Source organism: Dasypus novemcinctus, chromosome 24 (genome assembly GCF_030445035.2).
Source record: "Dasypus novemcinctus isolate mDasNov1 chromosome 24, mDasNov1.1.hap2, whole genome shotgun sequence".
Classification (NCBI taxonomy): Eukaryota; Metazoa; Chordata; class Mammalia; order Cingulata; family Dasypodidae; genus Dasypus; species Dasypus novemcinctus.
In genome coordinates, this window is record NC_080696.1 from 6,692,000 (window position 1) to 6,708,964 (window position 16,965).

Below are 16,965 nucleotides of genomic sequence, written 5' to 3' on the forward strand. Positions count from 1 at the left end.
AATGGTATTGATAATATCAGCTGTAATACTTAGTAGTAGCAATAGTGGTATTTATAATACCACCTGTATTACTTAGTAGTAGTAGTAATAGTAGCACTGGTAATACCAGCTGTGTTATTCAGTAGTTGTAGTAATAGCAGTATTAATAATACTAACTGTATCATTTAGTAGTAGTAGTAATAATGGTATTAAGAGGGGAGGAGTAGGCAAAGGAAGAGCAAAATCCTTTTCAAATGGAAATAATGAGATATGTTTCCTATCAGAAGCCTAGATAGTATTTTAGAACACCTAGCAAATAAATTCAGCAAAATAGAGAAATAACGTGAATACAGATTTCATGCTACGGAAACTTGAAGTCATCACTTCCTGACAAATGTGGAAAGGTGTAGGAATATGTCGGCGGCTTTTGATTTGGGTTTTCTTCTCTCCCGTAGGCAGGGTGCTGGGTGACCCTCTGGCGGGGACATGCAGGGCTGGTCTGTTGGCAGGGTGGCAGGGAGCACGCTTTCTCCTACTATCACTGGGCCTCCAGACAGATGACATACAGCGATCATGCCCTAAACCTGCCGGCAAGTGTCGTGGGCAGAAGACCTAGCAGCTAACTGACACATAGTTCAACAGCAAGATTTAATGCTCAGTGGTTTAAAACTCACAGAGATATATACACAATAGAGGGATATGTCGATTATGTGACATTTACACCAGATTATATATGAATGTATATGGTGGTAGATCCGCCCAACACATAACATACAGGAAATTCCTGGCTTCCAACAATCTTCTTGTCCTTACATGGAATCCTGATTTGATTTTGAGTCTTTCAGATTTTGAATTTTTTCAGAAGGCTTGAATTTATAGGCAGACCCGTATGTAATGAGGTCTAGGGTATAAGGAAGACATCTCATAGCTTAGAGGTTTTGGAATTCCATTATCAATATATCTTCCATTTTCATTTAGTTTATCATCATTCCACTGTGATACTAAGAAACTTAGGAGCTTAATGGAAGAATAAACTGCTCATGCTGTTATATATGTAGAAGTCTTCCATTTAAAGTAATATTTTTTATTCCTGTTAAAATACTTATAATCCTGAAGACTATCAGTCACACATCAATATGAAAAATCAAAGACCATTTTAGTGGGGAACAAACAAACAAACAAATAGGGAAATGAAATCTCTAGTTTAAGGAAGTTGGGTCCTTTCTCAATAAAATTAGCTAAGTTAACAGCTTTGCCTAGAGATTGTTCTAATTTAAAATACTACAGTGAAGTAGATTTGGCTCAATGGATAGAGCATCCACCTATCACATGGGAGGTCCAAGGTTCAAACCCAGGGCCTCCTGACCCGTGTGGTGAAGCTGGCCCACGTGCAGTGCTGATGTGTGCAAGGAGTGCCATGCCATACAGTGGTGTCCCCCACATAGGGGAGCCCCATGCACAAGGAGTGCACCCCATAAGGAGAGCCACCATGCACAAAAAAGTGCAGCCTGCCCAGGAGTGGTGCTGCACACACGGAGAGCTGATGCAGCAAGACGACGCAACGAAATGAGATACAGATTCCCAGTGCTGCTGACAAGAACCCAAGCAGACAGAGAAGAACACACAGCGAATGAACACAGAGAGCAAACAGCAAGGCGGCGGGGGCGACAGAAATAAAAAAAAATACTACAGGAAGAGGAAAGGAACAATAATTCTCTGCTAATGAGCAGATTGGACAACTTGATAACCACCATAGCTCAATTCTAGATGATTTGATACATTGTTTTGCTGAAATGTGCTAAGTGTGTGAGTGAATGAATGAATGAATCTCCATGGATGAAACATAATGAAAGAGGAATGTTGCTTCAAGAAAGAGATGAGGTAGGCATATGACTTCCTTAGTCTTCACTCTTATATCTTTTTCTTCATCCTTCCCAGCCCCATTTTTCCAAATACAGTTAAACATAAAGTCAGACAAGAAATACAGTATCAGAAACCAAATAACAAACTGTTGCCTGGACTAAATTATCTTCCATCTGTAGGCTGGTCCTTTTTCCCAAAGACCTCGATGTACTCTGGGTACATACATTTATTTGACTCTTAAATGTATGTGGGCAATTCCTGTTCTGTTTTATAGCTGAGGTACCTGACAGCCCTTGAAGGGGTGTGATTTGCTGAAGAAAATGGGGCTAATTAGCAAGGCAGCTATCTTTAGAACACAGATCCTCTCATTCCTCTACAAGATCTCTTTGAACCATACTTTGCGAAGAGCATATGATGATCTCGTTCCCGTGACAACCCCTTGGAAACTGGAGAAAGCCTTCGGAAAGAGTTAGGAAACCAGCTAAGGGGCCCACGTGGTCCCAGCCCCACCAGCTACCTGAGTTGTGGCGGCAGCTTGAACCTGTTCCGTACATCGTCGAAGCGGTTGCCCAAGTAAGGGGTGTCCACTGTCACAAATATGGCCTTGTAGCCCATCCTTTCCGCCCGCTGGACGAGCTGCTTGGTGACCTCCCGGTCCTTGTAGATGTAGAGCTGCAGCCAGCGAAGGGCATCGGGAGCAGCTGCAGCCACTTCCTCGATGGAGGAGGTGGCCCAGGAGCTCAGCATCATGCCAGTCTTCAGGGAGCAGCAGGCTGAAGAGGCGAGAGCACCATCAAGGCAGGGCTGGCGGGAGGGGGCTGCGACTTGACTAAGATAACGCAGAATGGGCAGCAAAACCAGACTGGAGTCCAGTAGCCTGACTCCTCCCCCTTGAAAATGATCATCCTAGAACTGCCAGATGCCCAAAAGACTCCCCTGGGACCAAGTAGAGCTAACTGCATTCCCCCATTCCTCCAGGAACATGATGCTCAGCAGAACAGGTTTGTCACATGCCTGGAGGAAACGCCCATGCCCACAGCTCCGAGAGGCAGGGACCCTGGAGCCTGGTATGTAAGGCCACCACATGCCAGGGGAGCAGGCATGCCCACACAGAAGTGACCACTCGGATGATAGGGGGTGTGGCAGTTTGATATTATTTATGAATCCCAAAAAGAGATATTGACTATGTTTGTAAACTGGTCTGTTCCTCTGGGCGAGGTAACCCTTTGATTGTTATTAGATTCAGCTGAGACATCTGATTAAATTATGTTAAGATTGGGGCTTTGATTCAAAGTCATTGGAGTACGATTCAGTGTTGAGTCCCCCTTCGTGGGCTGATAAAACAGACTCTCACATGGAAATAGATACACAGAGAAGTAGATACACAGGAGAACATAGGAAAAGACACAGCAGAGGAGAGAACTCAGTTTTGATGCTGGAGCCTCAGAGAGAGATGAGACATTCACCTGATTGTTTACAGGTGGCTTGTGAAGAGAACAGAGCAGCTGAGCCTGGAAAGAAGTAAGCCCAGGAAAGAGAGATGAGCCTTGTACTAGCCTATAGCTGAGATCAGAAGAAGCTGGGACCATGGAGCCTTAAGAGGAAGAAGGAAGGCAGGATGCTTGCAGACATCACCCGCCATCTTGCTTCAACACATGGCAACAGACTTTGGGTGAGAAAGTACCTATTATGGTACCTTGAGTTGGACTCTTTAGGGCCTTGTGACTGTAAACTTCTACTCCACATAAATACCCTTTATAAAAGCCAACAGAGTTCTGGTACATTGCATCAGCACCCCTTTGGCTGACTAACATAAGGAGTATCATCTTTTGTCCTTTTTCTAGTTTACAGAAGGGTTTCAGACAGGCTAACAGCAGTTCTGCCAGCAGACATCAAAATCCTCAGAAGCGTCTCTCTCCTTCTCTTCATAAGGAATTTCTATGGACATTTCACTAAGATCCAAAAACGTTACAAAATAGTGAATAAATAACCCTAGTTCAGCTAAGCTAACTTGTAGGAAGTTTTAGGCCTCACAAGCATTATACCCAAATAGCTTGGGTAGGCATGTCCAAAAAGAAGATAGCCCAGCCCATGCCATCTGCCTTTTGAGCCTATCTCCACTGATATAAATGGCTGCTGATGTTGGTGGTGTCCAACGTGTATTTGCTAATTAATAAATTTATAGAGAGTTGAAATTTTGAAATTTTGAATCGGGACTCTCCAAATTTTAAGTTGCCATTGATTCCAGTTCTAGGTGCTCAATAAGCATGTGGTAAAGGGGAGAGTGTGTGCTAACATCAGTTGAGGCTCAGATGCAAACTGAGGAGTAAAATTCAGAAGGCTCCATGCTCCCTGGAACATAGATTACCTATCACAGTGATCCCCATTCACTTGTGAATATTTGCTGTAATAAAGGAAAATGTTGATGAATTACATTCATTGTTCTCAGCAAGTTTTATGTTAGAATGACCTGAGGGAGGCTGGGATTTTGTAAGGATCAATTAGAGAGACAATCACCATTTTGCTTGTTTCTCTAGTGACAAATTTGAGATTCAGCTGTAGGAGAGTTTATTAAAATATTGAGATACTTCCATCGCAAATTGTAAATGCCCACTTCTCCTAAGGAAACGCCCCACCTTGAGTCCCCGCAATATGCCATTGGCCCTCTCCCTCTCCCAGGGAGCCCTGTACCTCCCTGTAATCCAGCAACTGAGCAGGTAAAGCCCAGCAGAGCTGGGCCATCCTGAACCCTATTACAGCACGAGAGGCCAGCACCGGAGCATCTCTTCTAGGTGTTCATATCCCTTTGCTGTCCTGATTAGTAAATATTTCAAATATCACCCGTGCCTGAAAGATAAAGACATACCTCTTAGTTCATGCCACTCTTGTGGGGACAAAAATTACAGGCTTTCCAGTGCAATATCCCAAATAGCCGCAAGATGGGAATATAACTCCAGGAAAGCTGACTTTACAAAGAGTAAAGTGAAATTTGGCTGTCCCTGATTTGATAAAAGAGGAGGTCAGGGTTTCCCCTATTAACATCTTACAATACTGTGATACATTTGCTATTTTTTAAGAATAAGTATTAAAGAATTGCTACTAAGTTCTATAGTTCACATTGTGGTTTACTTAATTCCAATGCCCTAAAAATGCCCTGTGTTCCACCTGTTATTCCCTTCCCCTCCCCTCAGAATCTCTGGTAACCACTATCTTTATATCAGTATTGTATGTTCTTCCATTACTCCAATATTAATAAATTTACCGTGTCCATGGTTGCATTCCCCCCTTATGCTTGTTCATTCCAATATCTTGAGGATTTGGGGATGGTGATGCCCACTCTGCTTCCAGTTGAGAAGGGGCTTAGATCTTAGATCTTAGATCTTATGGGGCAGATGGAAGGAACTGTTTGGCTTGCAGTTGTAGATAATCTCTGTTTTTAGGGATGGGGGTTGTCCATCATTATCATTTTGTTCATTGTCCTGGGCGAGTCCAGTGAACTGGAGAGTAAGTGTTGAGCACAACTCTGCTGAGATTCAGGGCTCAACCAGCATATGAACAGCCAGGAAAATCAAGTCTCTGGGACACATATTTAATGGGTATAGTGCTAGACAGCCTATTCAATGGGAGAAAATATTTGAGAACCATTTATCCAATAAGGGTCTAATATCCAGAATATAAAAAGAAATCTTGGGAAGCAGACTTGGCCCAGTGGTTAGGGCGTCCGTCTACCACATGGGAGGTCCGTGGTTCAAACCCCGGGCCTCCTTGACCCATGTGGAGCTGGCCCATGGGCAGTGCTGATGGACGCAAGGAGTGCCGTTCCACGCAGGGATGTCCCCCATGTAGGGGAGCCCCACGTGCAAGGAGTGCGTCCCGTAAGGAGAGCCCACCCAGCGCGAAAGAAAGTGCAGCCTGCCCAGGAATGGTGCCGCACACACGGAGAGCTGACACAGCAAGAGGATGCAAAAACAACAACAAAAGAAACACAGATTCTCGTGCCACTGACAACAACAGAAGCGGACAAAAAGAAGAATATGCAGCAAATGAACACAGAGAACAGACAACTGGGGCGGGGGAGGGTGAAAGGGGAGAGAAATAAATAAAATAAATCTTTAAAAAAATAAAATATAATAAAGCCATGACCATTTAAAAAAATAAAAAAGTAAAAAATAAAAAAAAAGAAATCTTACATCTCAAAAATAAAAAGACAAACAATCCATTTTAAAAAATGGGCAAGAGATTTGAAAAGACATTTTTTCCAACAACAAAATACAAATGGCTAAAAAGCACATGAAAAGATGCTCAACATCACTAGCTATAGGGAAATGCAAATCAAAATTACAATGAGATATCATGTCACAGCTATTAGACTAGCCGCTATTAAAAAGTGGGAAAACTGTACATTTTGGAGAGGTTGTGAAGAGATAGGAATATGTATTCAGGTTGGTGGGAACGTAGAATGGTACTGCCACTGTGGAGGACTGTTTGGTAGTTCCTGAGGAAGCTGAATATAATCTTGCCATGGGACCCAGCAATACCATTGCTAGGTATATACCCAGAAGAACTGAGAGCAGTGACATGAAGACATCTGAACATCAATTCACGATTGCCAAAAGTTGGAAACAACCCAGGTGTCCATCAACTAATGATGGATAAACAAACTGTGGCATATACACATGATGGAATATTATGCAGTGGTAAGAAGAAATGAAGTCATGAAACGAGTGACAACATGGATGAACCTGGAGGACATTATGTTGAGTGAAGCAAGCCAGACACAAAAGGACAAATATTGTATGATTGCCCTATTATGAATTAAATATATTATGTGAAATATGAATATGGGTAAAATTGCATATATAAGACCGTTTTTCTTTGAAGTTGAACAAATGTAGGTTAATACTACAAAATGTTAATCAGATAAAAAAAAGTTATACTAAGTAAAGGAGACCAAACACAGAGTATTACATATTATATGATCCCATTTATATAAAATGCAAATATAAAACAATTTATAAATATTAAATTAGATTATTGGTTTTGTAGGGTTGGGGAAGCAATTCTTTTTGGAGTAATGAAATTGTTCTAATATTTTTGAGATGATGAATGTACAACATTGTGATTATACAAAAGCCATTGATGATACACTTCAGATATATCATATGGTATGTTAATATATCCCAATAAAACAGCTGCATAAACAAATAAATAATTGTGCAAGAACAGGCAGAAATAGCAGCTATGTACAGCAGGAAAAACAGAGAGAGATTGAGAGGTGAGGAAGTGTTTTGTCTGTCTGGTTTTTGTTTATTATTATTATTATTGAATAATGAAAATGCCCTAATGATGATTGAAGTGATGAACCCACAACTATGTGATTATACCAAATACCATTGATTGTACTCTTTGGATGAATTGTATGTTTTATTAATATGTATCAATAAAATTGATTTGCATAAAAATTTTTCAAATTGCAATTAAATATCCTCTTATACCTATTAATATTGGACTGGTGGCGATTAAAAAAAAAAACAGAAAACTACAACTATTGGAGAGGATATGAAGGAATGGGAACACTTATCCACTGCTGCTGGGAATGTAGAATGGTTGCAGCCACTGTGGAGGATGGTTTGGCAGTTCCTTAGGAAGCCAACTATAGAATTGCCATATGATCCAGCAATCCCACTACTAGGTATGTACCCAGAAGAACTGAAAGCAGGGACATGAACTGATACATGCACACCAATGTTCATAGCAGCATTATTCACTATTGCCAAAAGGTGGAAGCAACCCAAGCGTCCATCTACGTATGAAAGGATAAACAAAATGTGGTATATACATACGATGGAATATTACTCAGCTATAAGAAGGAATGAATTACTGACACATGCAACGACATGGATGAATCTTGAAGACTTTATGTTGAGTGAATAAGCCAGTCACTAAAGGACAAACATTGCATGATGTCATTGATATGATCTAAGGATGTTGAGCAGACTCTCAGAGATAATTTCTGAAAGATAGGTTACCAGGAGATAGAAAGGGAGTAGACGGTGGTGAGCTGATGCTCAATCTGGGCAGAATCTATGATCAGGTGGATGGGGTGGTTTCTACCATAGGAATTTAGCATACTAAATTTGGCAGTGGATGGGGTTGATAGTGGTGCAGGGATGTGAGTGCAGTCAACAATGCTGGAATGCAAGGGTGAGCAGAGTTGGGGGGATAGATTAGGCTATCCATAGAGCTGGGGGGAGGGATGGAGGCAGGAACAGGTAAACTCTGGGGAGGTGGAGGTCTGTGGTTGAGAATAACATTATGGGAGTGTTCTTTTGGCAAATGTGGCAGGAGAGGCTCGCTGGTACAGGTTGTCGGAGGTGGAAGAATGTGTGGGGAAGGATGCCACTGGGGCATGCCTCTATGGAATATGTAAATGGTGGAGACCTACACAAAAAACAACAAAATATTCAACTCCCATCCTGGGAGTCCTCAAATAGAGGGGTAAGAATCTCTTGCATACATAGGCAGTGCCTAATAGAAGAAAACAGACCAGTATGCTCAGTCTTCAATATTAATGTATGTATTTATGAACCTTATTCTTGTAAAATTGAAACTTACCCTAATAATAACTATTGCCTAAGAGTTACCCCCTGAAAATCTCCTTGTTACTCAAACATGGGCTCTCTTTAGGGCAAAGTCAGTAAATAAATGCATTACCTTCTCCCCAGCCCTGATGTGGGACATGACTCCTGGGGATGAGCCTCCCTAGCACTGAGGGATTAATACCAAGTGCCAATGAGCAATGCATTTGGAAAAAGACTTTGACCAAAAGGGGGAACATTAAATACAAAAGTTTTTTGGCTAAGAGGCTTCAAATTGAGAGAAGATACACTGTACGATTTCAATTTTTTAAATTTCCTGAGGCTTGTTTTGTGACCCAACATATGTTCTCTCCTGGAAAATGATCCATGGGCACTTGCAAAGAATATGTATTCTGTTGTTATTGGGTGCAGTGCTCTATATATGTCTGTTAAGTCTAGATGGTTTCATTCTAGATAGTATCATTCAAGTCTTCCAATTTCTTATCCACATTCTGTTTATATGTTCAATCAATTATTGAAAGTGGCATATTAAGTTCTCCTACTATTAATGTAGAACCATAATTTCTCCCTTCAAATCTGTCCATATTCACTTCATAAATTTTGGGGCTCTGCTGTTAGGTACATATATATTTATAATTGGTATGTCTTCTTGTTTAATTTATCCCTTTATCTGTATGTAATGACTGTCTTCATCTCTCATAACAGTGCCCAAGCTCTCTTATTGCTACTACTTGCATGATATATTTTTTATTCCATCCTTTCACTTTCAACCTACTTATGTCTTTGAATTTAAGGTGGGTGTCTTTTAAACAGCAGAGTTGAGTCATGATTTTTTAATCTATTCTGCCAATCTCTGCCTTTTGATTGGAGAGTTTAATCCATTACATTTAAAGCCAATACTGATAATATAGGACTTTCTTCTGCCATTTTGCTATTTAGTCTTATACCTTTTATGCCCTCAAAGCTTCCATTAATACTTACTTTCATATTTATTGGATTTTTTGTAATGTTTTATATTGAACACCTTCTCATTTCTATTTGGATTTTTTAAAAATATATTTTCATTGTAGTTACCATAGGAATTTATCATACTAATATCTATAATAGTCATCTGATGTCAACTTGACTTCAATAGCATACACATGCACTGTTCCTATACCCTCTGTCCCCCAACCTATTTTTGTACTTGTTACAAATTATATCTCTTTGTACATTGTATGCCCAAAACTATAGATTTATCATTACCTTTTATGAAATTGCATTTTAGCAACTGTAGGGAAAAAGAAGTTGAGTTATATACCAAAACATAAATACCAAAGTAGGTAACTTTACCAGAGGTCTTTATTTCTTCACACCACTTAAACCACTGTTTTAGTGTCCTTTCCTTTCAATCTGAAAAACTCCCTTTATCATTGCTTACAGGGCAAGCCTACTGCTAACGAACTCCTTAGCTTTTGTTTATCTGGAAATGTCTTAAGCTCCCCCTCATTTTTGAAAGAAAGTCTCACCAGAGATAAAATTATTGGTTGGCAACTGGATTCTTTCAGCACTTAAAGTATTTCAACCCATTGCCTTCTTGCCTCCATGAAATACTTTGAGAATGGCACATAATCCAATTGGGACTCCCGTGTACATAACATACTGCTTTTCTCTTGCAGCTTTCAGACCTCTCTCCTTGTGTTCTGCATTTGATAATTTGACCAGTATGTGATAGAACATATTTTTCTTCAAGTGTTTCCTGTTTGGCGTTTTCTAGGATGTTCAAATGTGCATATTCATGTCTTTTGCTAAGTTTGGGAAGTTTTCTGCTATTATTTCTTTGAATATCCTTCTGCCCCATCCTCTCTTCTCCTTCTGGAACTCCCATAATGCCTATATGGGTATGCTTGATGGTATCTCTTTGGCTCTTTTTCACTTTTAATTTTTCTTTTTTCCTTTCTGCTCCTCAGCCTAACTCATTTCAATTAACTTGTCTTTTTCCCAATGCAGTATTTCCCACTGGTGCAATGCCAGATACCCACAAAGGGGGCACCTGGATCCAAAATGCCTTGGGGAGGGCAAAGTTCAGGAGGGTTTCCAGGAGCATCTTCCGTATCTCCCCAAAGCTGTTCTTTTTTGACACGGTCCCTGCCCATCAAATGCATCCTCTTGACTGTCCTCCACAGTTCTGAGGAAGCCTACCATCTTTAAGTCTCCTCCACTGCCTTTGTCCAGGATGGAATGGAACAATGGCCACCATCCTAGCTGGGCCCCCAGTGATCTGAAGTAGCTAATCAAAAGTAGTAACCAGCAATCAAATGGGGCTCCCCTTGCCCCAGAACTAGGTTTGTATGTCCCTCTATGGCACTGGCGATCTACACCAGGGGCCAGACCCCATGCTGCCTGCCTTGAGAGTGGGGGGTGGACAATGGTAACCAGTGCACGAAGGAGCGATTTATTGGTATTTAGCGTAATTTACCAACCTCTTGCTCCCACTCTTCCCTGGATACTGCACAGTGTTCTACTCACCTCTGGAGTTTTGAAAGAGTTGATTCAGACCGTTTCTACCTGTTCAACAGTTGTTCTGGGGGAGGGAAGGATGCCTGGAGAGTCCTACTCCACCATCTTCCCACACTGTGCTTTGGCTGGGAACCACCAGTACCTCTCAGAGAAGGTCCTTCCCGGGGCCTCTCAAAGGTTGAGTGGCACAGGAATCTCATGGAGATCTCAATAAAATTCAGATCTGACAGAGGGTATCTTAAGTTGAAACTGAAATTAACCTGGCTCCTGAGTAATGCTGACACTTGTTCCATAAGCCATACTCTGAGGACAAGACAGTGGACATTTTCTTTCACAAGCACTTATGTAACTTAATGGGACATATCTGATAGCCTGAGCTAAGTTAGGACCTTACAGAAAATGGAAGGGAGAGAATGACCATAGGTGGGAGGGTGGGTAGTGCCTGGCACATGGCCAGCCGATTGCCAACCAAGTCCTACTGGTGAATCCATCTATAACATCACCTCCGTTGGCAACCCTCCAGAGACAGGCACAGGTATGCTTGACACATTAGCTCAGGCTCATCTCTTACTGGCTTTAAAATGAAAGAATTCAACTGCAGCATAGTAATAACCCCTCCACACACCTGACCATCATCAGGTGTGTTTTATAAGCTTACCTACTCAGGATTTGCCCAGCTCCCTAGATTTCAGATGAGAAACAAAAATAAAAATAAAATAGCAGAAGATAGGAAAAAAGGGAATGAGCTTGCTCAGTTGAGAAGGCATAATTTACCAATTATAAAATAGCTTCCAAATGTTTCATGTCAGGTCTAATAATCTTACACACAAAAATAAGATGCTGAGTCATCAGGTAAAAGTAAAGTTCATGATGCCAAGGTTGACAAGGAAGGGAATTATAGTACATTTGAGAACAATGTTCATCCACAGCTGCCGCCACCACCACCGTAAGGACAAACTAAGGAAAATATAAAATATTAGTTATCAATGAGAGGAAGTATTATTTGGAACACTAAATTATGTAGAATAAATCATTACCAATTAAAGTACAATTAAAAAATGCACTACTATGGGTCCACATGATTGCTCTGAAAATAGCTCTCCTTCATGGGAAAGGAGAGTTAAGTTTCCAGAATGATGTTTTTAAAGGAGAAGGGGAAAGGAGGAAAGAGAAAAAGGATTAGAAGTTCAAAGGGCCTAAAGTTGTTGTACTTGGGTTTTTTTAAGGTGCATTTGATTTAAAAGCTCCTGCAAAACTTAGTCACCAAAACAGCTGCACTGAAAATAATTTCACTGAGAAAACACACTTTGTCATCTGCACAGGAAGTCATTATGTAATGGGGAAAATATGTGATGACAAAGTCCCAAGCCGTCGTGTGGTTCTAAACTCAGGGTCTGACCTCCTGGAGCGTTGGCACCCACGCACACGTTCAAGTCCGTTGACTTTGTCAGCATTCTCCACCCAGGAGCTACCATCATACAGGTTTGTTCGAAGACACTGTTTTCGTTATCACCGTTGTATGAATGTCTAAAATTACAGCTGAGATTACCCAGAAAATAAGTTCTGAAGTCAACGGTCTAAGAGAAGAACAAAACTTCCAGTACAATCATGCTTGAATTACTTAGCAGTGGTCAAACAAATCTTAATTTATGATTTAGGGAACTTAAATAGTTTAAATATTGCCCCCAGGATTCTAGGAAACCAGGCTTAATCTCTCCAGTGCATTCATGATGGTCCATTGTCTGGATTTGGAGCAGCCAAATCTTGAGTGATCACACTGCCATTACAATTCTAAGACCTCTTTTTTTACCATTTGGAAATATCTGCAAAGAACAATGAGTCTTAGTGACATCTTAGTCCTCCCTTCCTTGCTTTCAGTTTATCTCTGAGGTAGAACTCTGCCATAGAGTGAAACACTAGCCCTAACTGTAATGCTTCCTGGGTGTTATTTTGCTGCTTAATTGAATTGTCAGATCCTGGCATAATTGGCAGAGCACATGGAGACCACACTACATACATTTTAATGATGGTTACAAGGAGAATTGCATTTGCATGCAACTATTTCCATCCATCTCTCCCCATTTGCAACAGCCTCAATATTGGGATACATATGCAAGCCTCTGACTTCACACTGTCACAATTTAATGTCATCAGACAGTGATAATTCAGAAGGGAAACAGTCTCATGCTGTCAAGAAAGGCAACCAATAGCTAAAATTTTGGTGCAAAATCCTGGAAATCATATAATTTAATGGTGATCTTTAACATAGCTAGATTCTAATTATTTAATAGCTATTTTCTATTAATGAAGTTTGTCTCAATGCAAAGTGATGGACTTTCAATGCTGAATCCACCAATTCTGTGAAAATACTTAAGAGAAGATTTTACATATATACCGAGATATACTCTACATTTGTCTGCATGTATGATGTATATGTGTCTAGGTATGTGTCTGTGTGTGTGTGTGTATACTGAGAGAGGACATCAGTGACCTTTCATTGTTGGAAAAGAAGGTCCAAAACATAAAACTTAGCTCAAATAGGTGAAAAACAAAGGTTAAAAAAAGGGTGTGACCTGGGTGTTTTTTTATTATAATGATAAAAATAGGTATTGTAATTCCTTCCAAATGTTTAGTAGATATAATTTGGGACAATGTTTCAATGAACTGTCATGTGTCCTTTATTTCCCTCAACTTTTGTTTCTCTTTAGTAAAAATGGAGAAACAAAAACAAATTGGACCAGAGAACCAAAGGTCAGTCTTAAGCCTGAAACAGGTGGAAATTCAGTCCCCATCTCCACCAACGACCTGCACTAGACCTCAGCCAGGCCTTCGTCCCCTCCACTGTCAAATGAGGAGAACGACAATGGCCCCACAGGGCTGTTGTGAGGATTAAATGACTGGGGTGTAAAATCCATGGATTGCACCTGGTGCATAAAAGGCATTCACTTCAGAAAGAGAAAAAAATCTCATTTAAAGCAAATCTGCTACTTTGCTTGGATTAGGTAAAATTGAAAATTATGGATATATTTTCCTATATATATATATATATATATGCTGAAATGTATATCTACTTGGTTATCTAGTCAATGCATAAATATATAGATCAGTAAGACCTTCAAAAATACATCGTTTCGGTTTGGAGTAAAGGAAATGACAATTTTTCCTGTTGAATGAAGTTTCACTCAATGTTAAGTTTGATGGCTTAATCTCAGAAAATCCAGAAAACTCGACAGCTACAGCTCTCGCCTACACCCCACCTCGGCTCTTGGGGTTCTGTATGGCTCTTTGTGTTTACTCTGGTCTAGTCCACCTGCACCTTAGTAGGTGGTCAAGCCACAGCTGAGTCCCAAAACTTCACTTTGGAATGTTCTGGCTTTTTAGGTTCAAAAAGAAAGTGTTCAGATGTAATGGTTTTATGGCCCATCGCATCCTGTGTGGTAGCCTCTAATTGCATCCAGGAACAGGAATTTCTTTAAAGCTTTTTTTTTTTTTTTGACAGTTTAATAAGAATTTGCTAATATGCTGAGCATTCCTGGACTAACGCATTAGGTGGGCTTTAATTTTCTCTATTTGAGGTCCCAGCACTCCCTCCTGTGGCACTTGTCTACATAACAAGCCAGAAGCAAAAGGATAAATAAATATTTAGTCTCTTTTTTTCCTCTTTTTTTTCAACTTCTCATGTATAAAAGAAGAAAAAATAAAAAGGTAACATGGCTTCATGGAAGATGAAAAAGATTTATTGAAGTTCCTGTGCCTAAAACCAGAAGGAGAACTATGATAATATGCCTAAAGCACCCGGTGGGATAGTAAGCATTTTAATAATTAATTCTTTGAGAAACTACAGATGCTTGCTTATCTTGTAAGATGGAAATTTAATCTAGTGAGACCAACTATTTTATATGCTGCTAGAATTTATGTTTATTATTACAATTTTCTTCACTGTATTAGATTTTTGAAGAAATGATTCTTCATTCTCTGTGAAGCTTCTCTGAAGGACAAAACTTAAAAATCAAAAGCCATAAATTAACCTAGTCGAGTTTCAAATGCATGAGTCATTTTAAGAAGAGGCATTCATGAGAGTGACTTAAATATTTTAGCAAATGCCAATTATTAAAACATTTAATAAAACCATCTTGTACAATAAATCTTTTATTTATAACACACTATATATATATGAAAAATTCCCCCTCCCAGTGTTTTCCAGTTACTTTCCTTCTATTTTAACAAAGTTTTAGAATTTTCATTTTCATTTGTTGAAAATTCAAGTCCCTTCATTTATGCACTAGAATTTTGCTCCAGGCATATATCTCTAATGAGTTTTTGTTTTCTGTGGCTTATATCATCATCTCAAAGATAAAAAGAGAAAACTATAAAAAACATAGAGCATTTGCAACTAATATTCCAAGAGTATAGCACAGAGCTTGTCCCAGAGTTTCCTGCAGTTAATGAAGTTTGGAAATATTTGTAACTGACCGGGATATTATGAGCAGTATTGCACAAGTGATTAATAACCTTGGGCAAGGTATTTAATCTCTCCAAGCCTCAGTTTCTCCATCCACCAGGGTTGGAGAAAGATGCTTAGGGCTTTGGGCTCAGACATCTTAAGACTATGCTATGAGGCAGATGAGATAACAAATATTAAATATCTGGCATCCATTAATTGCTCAATAAATGTTGGGTATCATTTCTCACAAGAACTTGAAGTATCACTTTCTGAATTTATGTAGCATTTACTAAATACCTATTGTGTTTTCAGGAAAACCTGGAGATACATGCATAGCTGCTTCCTATCCTAGATCCTAAGAATGCACCTATGAGACAGGGAAATCGAGTATGCTCAGATGCCAGCTCACCATCTACAGTGGCAATGCGGGTGAAAGAAAGCGGGGGGTTGGAAAGGAAGGGCAATTCTGTACTCTGACTTGTTTCTTTTTTCCTATCTGATGGGATTTTAAACAGGGACAGAACCTTATATAAGTAAATTGTAAAGACCAGCGTGTGCAGCTGGGAAGGTTCCAGTTTTGTTTCCTGGGTTTTCTCATTTTGGAGGATGTTTATTTATGCTTTTGTTTTAGCAGCAGAACTCACTCTTTCTTTTCAATCCCGACATCTACAACCAATCAACAAGCAGCTGTGTACTCCACAACAGACCTAAGTTCCCTGAGCCCCTGGGAATCACCTGGGCCTCTCTGGCGCAGCAGGTAAGCCCCAATCTCATGTAACCAGCTCACTTTATCAATGAGGAAAAGTAACTATAGAGAGTGAAAACGACCAGCCCCAAGAACTGAAGCTAGTTAGTTGTGACTTTCCACACAAATCAGATGTCCCAGCTGGACAGCCCAGAGGACAGTTGTAGCCCACAAAGGCATTTGCTTTGGCCCACACACTGTTGCCCCAAATGGTATATTGGAGAATTTTTATTTACTTGCCAACATTTAAAAAACAGGCGATGGCACAAAAAAATCAAGATTTCTGGCTTCTCTCAAAAATTTTAAAGATTTGACAGCCCCACACCTTCACTCCCTTGGGACAGCTGTCAGCTAGCTAGCACTGAACTGTGGTGGCCCCTTTTGATGGAACGTGCAATCTCAAGTTCGCTAGAGTCTTCGCCACTGACCTTGCAATGTTGTTTTCTTAGCTTCAGCCTTTTTTTGGCATTTACAGTTTACCTTAAAGACATTTGATTTTGAGGTCCCTGCATGAAGCTTAATATCCTGAGAAAAGAAAAAGAGTGAATTTAATTTCCACAAAAGTGTGAATACTCTCCTGGAAGTGAGTTTTTATGTGCTGAAGATTTCTGGGAAAATCTGGATTTGGGGAAAGTGGGATCTGAGATTCAAATAAAAAGCATGCCCCCTTTCTGCAAGCTTTCATTTATATCATGTAATCCTCACGGGAACCCCTGGAATTAAGAGTTCTCATTCATTAAGGGTTGCCATATATATTAGCAAATTAACATATAGTACCTCCAGTTAAAAATGATTTGTTGTTTCTCTGAAATCCAAATGCAACTGGGTGTCCTCTA

General features: G+C 40.0%; 1 protein-coding gene across 3 annotated transcripts in view; it reads right to left on the minus strand.

Moving 5' to 3' along the window:
- Positions 1-16,965, minus strand: part of HAO1 (hydroxyacid oxidase 1) — a 64,462-nt gene that overhangs the window by 27,623 nt on the left and 19,874 nt on the right. For 2 of the 3 annotated variants that reach the window (XM_012529898.3, XM_004470684.5), the window contains one exon: positions 2,360-2,615. In XM_012529898.3, the coding sequence (XP_012385352.1) occupies positions 2,360-2,615 (256 nt within the window). Of the gene's footprint in view, positions 1-2,359; positions 2,616-16,557; positions 16,655-16,965 lie in introns of all 3 variants that reach the window. The other variant, XM_058287540.2, reaches the window with a different exon arrangement.